General features: G+C 46.0%; 1 protein-coding gene across 1 annotated transcript in view; it reads left to right on the plus strand.

Moving 5' to 3' along the window:
• The first annotated feature begins 260 nt into the window (after window positions 1-260).
• RFK (riboflavin kinase) overlaps window positions 261-9,646 on the plus strand; it is a 67,794-nt gene continuing 58,408 nt past the window's right edge. Inside the window, exon 1 of the mRNA XM_019517434.1 lies at window positions 261-282. Within this exon, the coding sequence (XP_019372979.1) occupies window positions 276-282 (7 nt within the window). The 5' untranslated portion in view covers window positions 261-275. The remainder of the gene's footprint in view (window positions 283-9,646) is intronic.

Here is a 9,646-nt window from a genome sequence, read left to right on the forward strand (position 1 = left end):
CTGCAGGGGAGTAGCTAACCAAGGACCCATAGGTAGCAAGTGCCTATTACAAGTGCCTAGCAGGAGGAGAGCAGGGCAGAGTCCTGGCTAGGTGGCAAAGTTGCTGCCAGTAAGCTGCCCTGACACTTGCAGTTGGTCAGAGGAGCACTTGATCAGCTGAAGGGCCAGGATATATAAGCCTGGGCCCCTGAGGCAGAGTGGCAATAAAGCCCTGAACTTGACTGGGAGAGAAGCTCCTGCCAGCTCAGGCTGGTGGGGAGTGAGAGCTGCAGGCCATGGCAGGTACACACAAGGTTGAGAGAGCCAGAGAACAGGAAGGGGGCTTGAGAGTAGCATGACCCAGATTTTGTGCTTGATTTTGAAGCGGTTGCTTGTATTTTTATTCCAGTTTATACTGGAGGACCAGTTGTGGCTGATAGGGGTGGATTGGAGGCCACAGGGGTGCTTGCATGGGTACAAAGCATAGACCCAGGAAGGAGTCAGGGATACCAGGGGAGCTGAGCTGAGCTGAACCAGGAGTGGCATCTCTCTGGGTCAGGGATGCCATGGTGTGGGGAGCTGAGGCAAGGTGCAAGACAGTGTTGAGGGGCCTGGAAGCCAGAGACATGATGAGGGCTGAGGCTGAGAGAGCTGGGCCCAAATCGCTAGGCCAGGGCAGGGGTCCTGCAGCCAGAGTAAAAGCGGGCTAAAGCAAAGGGGGCCGGGGCCTCTACAAAAGGACTCAACTCTGGATAGAGCATCACCTGCAAGGCATGGGCATGGCTATAGGGGTGGAAGAAAGCCATAAATAGCCCTTAAGATGACTGGTGCCCTGAGGCACTGACAGGGCCAAGAGGAAGCCCCACTTAATGCTTGAAAAACAGGACACAAAATAATTCCAGCAAGGCATGGATAGCAAGAGAAAAAAGGAGGGTACCACAGGGAGCTGGAGTGGGGCAGGAGCCTCATGGACCCCAGGGAGCATCATGGCCACTCCTAGGGCCCGGTCCTGCTACAGGGGGTAACACACCAGCACACAATACAGCAGTGACTGGGGTGGGGGGGAGGTTTGCCCAGCTATATGGAGTGCAGCAATGGCAGGGCTGTCTGCCTGCACAGTTCCAGGGGAGCTTGCAGCTCGGGAGGTGTGGGGTGTCCATGATTCCCTGATGGTCTGTCCCCTGCAGTGTGCAGCCTGTGGCCCCTAAGAAGTTGAACATCCCTGGTTTAAGTTAATAACAAGTACCTTGACATGTGACTTAAAAGTCCTGAGTGACCTGCAAGTGTTAGGTATACAGCACAATATAATCAAAGCTAAGGGTAAACGTTTCAGAAATCTGGCCAACAACAGCTTAGAAGGAGATCAACATGCTTTGTATATATTTCTGTCGGGAAGACTCTTCCATGTGCACACTCTCCAAACTGATGCTGTTATCTTCTCTGTCAAAAGGCAGTTGCCTTCAGGCTTGTGCAGTTCCTTTGACATAATACTGAACTTCAAGGATTTAAAAATTGTTAATTGCTCTCATTACCTATTAAAGCACTAGAATTGCCAAGTCATTTGGTAATATTTTCTAAACTTCATGCCTATTGGGTCACTGTTAGCTCTGCCTTTTATTCTTCAATAGCTGTGTCATTCTAGGGGTTTCCTTTCTGTTAGGAACCAGGCCAAAAATCTTTTGCACCATTATACTTTCTTCTAGTCACTCACTGTGCGGTCTGCTTTTTGGTTTGCTCTCCTGTCAAGACGTTTATAGTACAGGCCTCTAGAGGAAATAATTATTTAACTGAAGTCTATTATTAGCCTTTTTTCCTGAGCATAAGGGACAAGTCAAATATTAGGGCCCTTAGTTAGTCTTTTTATAACCAAATATCTATTGTAGTCAATGCTGAAGGAGGAAGGTATCTGTCCTTTCCATGATATAAAATAGAAGCAGGTGGCTAAGGAAGCAAAAAAAATAACTTGAGAATTATTTTGTTGAAATCCCTTCTGCTACTTTGAATAATTTTATAGGAATGTGGGCTTTGCTGCCTTTCCAGTATCATAGAATATATTAGGGGTGGGCAATTATTTCGGGTGGAGGGCCACTTACTGAGTTTTGGCAAGCCATTGAGGGCCGCATGACAGGCAGCCAGGGGCAGATATATATTAATTTTCTAAATTTTTTAGGGGCTGCGGGCTGGATAGAATGGCCTGGCGGGCTGTATCTGGCCCACAGGCCGCATTTTGCCCACCCCTGGGATATATTCTGTAGAGCTAACCCTGAAGATCCCAGATAAGAGTCCAGAGGAGAGCCATGTGCATGATCAGAGGGCAGGAGAACCGGTCCTATGATGAAAGGCTGAGAGCCATGGGACTCTTCAGCCTGGAAAAGCTCAGGCTCAGGGAGGACCTGGTAACTGCCTATAAGTACATAAGGGGTATGCATCAGGATCTGCAGGAATGCCTGTTCACCAGAGCACCCCAAGGGATGACAAGGTCAAACAGACATAAACTCCTCCACGACCATTTCAAGGCTGGACATAAGGAAAAACTTCTTTACTGTCAGAGCCCCCAAGGCCTGGAATAGACTCCCTGCAGAGGTGGTGCAAGCACCTACTCTGGACTCTTTTAAGAAACATGTGGATGTTTATCTTCCTGGGATCCTTTGACCCCAGCTGACTTCCTGCCCCTGGGGCAGGGAGCTGGACTCGATGATCTTCCAAGGTCCCTTCCAGCCCTAACGTCTATGAAAGCTATGAAAACGTGTGTGAAGGAAGCTGGGTTCCTCAGTGTGGGAGCTTTGTTACTGCACATCCATTATGGAGCACAAGTATCTCACTAGTGCTTTCTGGTAGTGCAGGTAAAGAGTGCCTCAGTACAAGATACAGCAGCCAAGGGCCTAAGAGGCTTCTCAGTAGCATTTATAGTTACCAGTGTACCCAAGCTAATCTCCCACTTCTAGCTACAGCCAACATGCAGTGTTTCCGAGGAAGGTGAAAACACCCCCCAGAAACCAAAAAGTTCTTTAACCTGGCCTCAGAGGACAAATAGCAAAGCCCTGAAACATATAATTACCAGACACCTCCCACAAGAAAACAAGGTAGCTTTCTCATAACTTCTTTTTTAAGGGACAAAGATGTGTGCATGTGTGTTCCTCAGTAGGGGGGAATCATGCAGAAAGGAGAATGCAGTCTGAACCTGAATTGCCATTTCTTTCTATGGTAAACTGCGTAAGTGTGGCTGGGGTTAATGTATGTCTCCATTGCTCGCCTCCAGCTCCCTTCATATCTGCCTGCTTGCTTTGTGCAGACCACTTCCCCACAGAATTCTTGGCAGGAACTGGAAAAGTAAGAAAATGGTGCCAGGGAGGCTGCTGAATCCCTTCTTCTGTGTGCTGTACTCTTCCACGTGTAGATTTTGGAAGCACAGTCCAGACCCAAATAAGGGCTTTGGGGTGTGGGCCTACATTAGTGCTGGAATAAGGCACGGACACCATAGGTTTGTGCCGAGATCAGCAGTCATGTGACTACATAAAGACCTTAGCTTTCGTTTAAAAAAAAAAAAAGTGTTTCAAGTTTTTATGGTTGCAAATAAATTATTGAGAATTTGATTGCAGCATAAACCAATTATGTCTCTGTGAGTCTGCAGACAACATGAAATAAAAGCTTTGAGCTGTGTGACCCTCACAGTTAATCAAACAAGGATATCCATACACTTAATTAGAGGACTGAGCAGGGTGAGGTGCTCAATCTTAAAAATCAGTGAAAATATTGCTGTTGACTTCCTAAGAAGTGAATGAAAATGAGGTTGAACTGTAAGAGTTGTGGTTGGCATAACTGTCAAACCACTAAATACAACTATCTATGCAAACAAAATTAGATGCTGCCACTGATGCAGGGTTATTACAATATAATACTGTTCTTCTTAAATAACACAGCAAGCTATATAAACTTGTCCAATGAAGAAATTCTAAAAGGAGGAATAACTAAAAAATAAAATCAAAGGGGCTCTTTCTTTTTTCACTACCTTTAAAAAAAACAAACCAAGGACTTTTATTTGCATACAAATTAGAGCACGTTTTTGCTGGAATGAGAGTTCCCCCAGTGTGAATGAGTGCTCAGATGGCATAGCACCAGTGCGTCAGTCCTACATGAATCCACAGCTCTGGCACACAGCCAGTGTAAGAAGCATGACTGGATGCACACCTCTGCTCATCTCCTTAGGGCTGTTCTCAGTGGCCACATCTACATGAGATATTTACTGAGGAGCTGACTAATTAGCTCTGCGGTAAAGGTCACGCATCTACATGTGCTGGGTTATTAGGTAATAGACTAATAAACTCAAATACTATTCTGCTATAGAGTTTTTTACTGAGCAGCACTGCACTGCATGTGCAGATGCTGAACAAATTGCACCCGGTCAGCCCAGGTTGCAGGGGACCACATTCCTGCCAGGACCCTTGTGGTGCAGGCAGCTCCTCCACTGCCCAAGGGAGCCAACCAGAGCCTGGAGTTGATCCCCTGCCCTCTGCCAACCCAGGGCTTGCCTTGGGGCCTGCTGCCAACCTGGGCCTCATCCCGGAGCCCACTGTCAGCCTGGGGCTCATCCTAGATCCCTCCGCCAACCTGGGGCTCACTCTGGAGCCTGCTGCCAGCCCAGAGCTTGTTCTAGAGACTACCACCAGCCTGGGGCTCACCCTGGAGGCTGCCACCAATCTGGGGTTCATCCTGTAGCCCCTGCCAGCCTGGGCACCCGGAGGCCAACTGCCACCCTGGAGGCCAACCCCCACCAGCCAGGGCCCTGGACTAACCCTGAAGCACCTTGCCAGCCCAGGGCAGACCCCAGATCCAGTCTAGGGCTGCCCCCAGGCACTGTGCCAAGCCATCACTGCCAGCTGCCACTTGATGGTGCCACCCACTGTCCTGGGCCTGACCCCTTGAGCCTGTCCCCCAGTGGGGATATGGCTGTGGCAGGGCTGGCTCCTCACTTGAGCCCTGCTGGCCCCAGCTCTGGGGAGGAGGGGGAGGAAGCTGAGTGGGCTGGACAGTGCCTGCCTTGGCCCCTGGGCCAGTCCCTGGCCCACTGGCCTTGCTGCAGTGTCTGGATGTGACGAGGTGGCAGCCAAGGCTGGGCACCTCCCTCTACGCTCTGCACCCTTGGCGTTTCATCCCCACTGTTCTCCCCCTGACACTTGGAAATAGATACTGTACAGAGTTTCATGGGGATGAGGGTGCTTTATTGCTGGTGCATGTTGGGATTGGATGGGAGATCTGTTGTTGGGAGGGAGGGGGTATGCTACATTGTGGATGGGAATAAGGTTGAGGGTTTCCTGCACCGTCTGCAGCATACATGTTCTTAGGGTTGCACTGTGGGCCTGGGGTCTGCAGTGACTGTCTCGTGGACACTGTGCCCTGGCTTCTACTGCTGGGCGGGAGGGCAAGAAGCATCCATGGCATGCTGAGCACAGACTCCCAGGACAGAGTTCTGAAAGGCTGTGTCATCAAACTTGAACACTGAAGCATGTGGCCAAGGACCAAAGTGCAGAGAGCCTTTGACAGAGCAGGGCTGGCATCCTGGCATCTGGGGCCAGAGCCTGGGCCTTCCCCTGACTGCTGCAGGGGACAGAGCAGGGAAGGAGCAGCCCTGGGATAAACAGCTTTGCCCTCGCTCAATTTGCTGCTATTTGGGGCACACGTGTAGATGCTGCACCTGGGAGTAGTTTACTGGGGAGCAAATTGCTCTGCAGTTTACTCAACTGCATTAATTGCACATGTAGTTGGACCTAGAGTAAGGCTGTCTCTAGAACATGTTAGGATGCTTCTATCTGCTGTAGTTCTCTGCTGTAGAGACCAGAAAATCTAAATGAGTGAAATAACTGGTTATACACCAGAGGCCAGAAGAATGGCATAGGAAGAAAAAGCAATTAGGCAAGCTTTTGTGAAAGTGAGGTCCTTGGCATTTAAATTACAGCAGTTAATTCTCCTTAGAGTTAAATGTGACAGTCTGCAATAGACAATGAGCAAAGTTCAGTGTTCATTATATACATTAGTATAGACTGTCACACTTCTGAGGAAAAAGGGCAGATATTCTTTCATGCTTAGCATGCTGGAACTACACTGGATTGACAGTCAGTGGTATAACAAAGGAAGTGGGGACAGGGCATTCACCCCAGGCACCAACTTGGAGGAGAAAAATTGCAGGCAAGGTGCTGCTGCCCAGCAGCTGCCTCTACTGGCTGTACTTCTTGTCCTATGGGCTGCCACCACCCAGGGTTCACTTATATCTCTGTTGCCAGTAATATTTGGATAAGGTCTCAAATATTGAAATACAACATGTTCAGAGACACTGGTTGGCAGTTTGTTGTGGCTGGAAGACTGAAAGTAGAAATGAAATAGATTTGGTTGCATCTAGGATAGGGACAGCCATTCAAAAAGCCCGAGCCTGAATTTATTCAATCTTTGCAGGTTAGTCTAACCTGGCTATGCTGAAACAATTTGTAACCGCAAAGACATTCCCTCTGGACTGAGAAAATGGAGTCACATGCCTGTAGTGGCTCAGGCTAGAAGCAGGGGGAGGGGGGTACTAGAGCAGCCCTCCCTTCCCTTCCATAGTGCTGAGTTGAGGAGGGGAGGGGTGTGGCCAGGCCCCAGCAGGATGCTCTGATTAGGGAGGGGTTCCCCCCTCCTCCCTGCTCCTGACCAGCCAAGCAGGGAGTTGACAACAGAGCATTTAGCACCCCATCAAGAAAGCCAAAGCCTCTCTTATTAGTTCAAGCTCTTTTTAAACAATTTTTTCCAAGGAAGGAACAGAAAGACATTACCAGCAGACCTGCTGATTAGCTCCAAGAGCAAGAGGAAGCCAGGCAGACACTGCTGTATCTGTAGTCTCTGTCAGAGCTCCAGCAGAGAGCCCTGCCCAGGGCTGCAAAGCATCTGGGATGCTAGGGGACTCCAGTTTAAGTTAAAGTAGGAAGGGGTCTGGGACAGACACTTCTTAAGCCAGTTTGACCCAAATCAGTTAAGTCTGATACTACATTCAACCAGGTTTATCTCAAACCAGTTTCAGCCATTTTCAAACTGGTTTATATGCACTGAACGTCTGTTTTGTTACAGGTTTAAACCAGTTTCTGGTCACTTAAGTCAGTTTATGTGTAATGTCTGTCCCTATCCCTAGAGTTGATTGTGAACTGAACATATTAAATAGGTGAGACACATAGTAGCTTGTAAACTAGGGTCCGGTTCCTATATCATATAGATTATTTTGTTGTTACTTTGACCCAGTTCAAATTAAATGAAAAAGCATGAATTGCTTATTGCATTTTGGGAGACAACAAGAATTCTTGGGGAGAACAGAAAAAAATCACTAGTGAGCAGCAACAGAATTGGCGGTAGCCTTTTGAAAAAGTAAAGTAAAAATAAACAAATAGAGAAAGGTCTCTGGTAAAATATTTTAAATGTAAAAGTCACTATGTATTAAAAAACAAATGGTTTCCACTGTAATGGAAAAACTTTGTATTTGGAGGTTTACAGACAATGTTTTTTCAGTTCTTTTATGTCAAAAACATAATGACACAAGAAAAAGATCAGCTTTCCTAGCTGCAGTTGTGTGACATTTCCAGTACTGAGAGAGACATTTCTTTCAAGAACTGTGCACTATGAACTATGAAGACTTGAGTGAAATGCTCTAAAAAAACACTGTGCTGCAAACAAATTCCTTTGCTGTAAAGAGTTTCACTGAAGCCAAAGTGGGGAAAGTGCATCTATTCTTTTTGATTAGTTTTAAATTTGTTTGACCTGCCATTTTTTGTATTCATTTGCAGAGGCCCTTTGGAATTATAATATGAGAACTGAGAGAGGCTGCTGGATACTATTCTACCTGGAAACGGCAGTAAAGATGGTTCATTTTTTAATTACCTCGTAAAATCACTCTTGCATCTGGCAGTTTGAGAGTACTTTTATATGTTAAGGATGATGCCAGGAGTTACTACGGGTAGCAGGATATCAGGAGATTGGAGGAAACACAATGTCAGTATTTTTGTTCAATAAACTGAAGTATAGAAGCTGTTGTATGAAAAGACCTACAGCTTGTGCTGGCCCTGCAACTTGCCCAGAAAAAGGTATTAAATAAAAGAAAGTATTTGTTATCTCCAGGGATCCTGGTTCTCTGATAAAAAAAATCCCCACTTTTTGGATTAAAAAATTATCCCCAAATCCACATTTTCCCCATGATTAAAATGAAATACCCCTTTTATGTGTGTATATGTGTGTATATATGTGTGTGTGTATCTATATATATGAAAAGTGGGGATTTTTTTTATCAGAGAAAAGCAAGATCCCTGGTTATCTCACTATGCAGCAGTGCACCCCCAAGTAAACTGGAGAAGCCCATTACAAATCTTTGCTTGTCCATAAAAACAAGGCTTGCAGGGTCTATCATTTATCAGACTAGAATTAACATAAGCACTGCTGCAAGGTTGGGTACTACATTGCTACACTATGTCTTCTCAGCAGCAGGGTTACTAGAGCACATCAGACCTCTCTAGTCTTTTTGTTAGCTTCCCATATAATATCAAACCAAGTCAATGTCTTAGTCCTTATCTTCAAGGTACTCAGGGTGTCCTTACACATGTTCCGGGGTGGGGGAGAGTGCTTTAATTAGAGTGGCTTTCATGGGCTCTTCTAATTAAAGCGGCTGTAGCTTCTCGTATATTCAGAATCCCACGCTTCAAAATGGTGGCATGGGCACTTTAAATAAGCTCATTCGATGTGTGCTAATTAGCACATGTTGGAGCAGGCATCAGGCACATGTATAGGGCCCAGATGTCTTGCACATGTCTTGAGCTCAGATCACATAAAGCTCTAGAATGAAGTCCAGGGTTGACAGCTGTTCTGGCATGGCAGAGCTTTCTACGATATAGGTAAAGCTCATCTGTGCAGGAGAATGAGCTTTCTCTGGAACTGGCTTTAGGTTGTTTGTGAGGAAATAACAGCAGATGCCCCAAGCACCAACTTAGGTATAGGGAGGAGGGAAGCAGGAAAAAGACTGCTGGTGAAGTGGTAGCAACTGGAAGTCACTGCTGCCCCTGAGTGTGGCAGCTGCTTCTGGTGCCCAGCTGTGCTTTACACTTCTGAAATGAAGACAGCCATAAACTTCAGCACAAGGTACATTTCTTTAATCTTACCTTCTTAAACTTAGATGCAAAGCAATGTGTGTTTAAAAATCTAACCCTACCAAAACAAACACTGCACTGCAAACACGTCTCCTGGGGAGATGAGAAAACTAACAAGTGACTGATTGTAATTATATTGCTTAATGTTCTGCTGGAATAATCTTAGATTTTTCTGTAATGGGCACAGTACAAGAACCTGAATAGAACAGGGTAGAACAGAATACAGGGCTGCTTTGATTTACATAAGGAAATGGTTCTTCAGAAACTAGGTAGGTTAAAAACACAACCAAAATGATTTTGCACCATGTTTTAGATCTGGTGACTGAAGTAAGAAATATCTGTAAATGTTTTTAATATAAGAACATCAGGCATGTTTTTAATTTAAGAATAAAAGAACATCCCAAAGTAATTTTCAAATAAAACTAGATACAAATTGTTTTAAAACAGGTTAAAGAAATTGCAGGCAATGCAAGGAATTAGTTTCATAGTTTCATAGTTGGTAGGGTCGGAAGGGA

The sequence above is a fragment of the Gavialis gangeticus genome, unplaced genomic scaffold (genome assembly GCF_001723915.1).
Source record: "Gavialis gangeticus isolate Ggan-Ray unplaced genomic scaffold, GavGan_comp1, whole genome shotgun sequence".
Taxonomy (NCBI): Eukaryota; Metazoa; Chordata; order Crocodylia; family Gavialidae; genus Gavialis; species Gavialis gangeticus.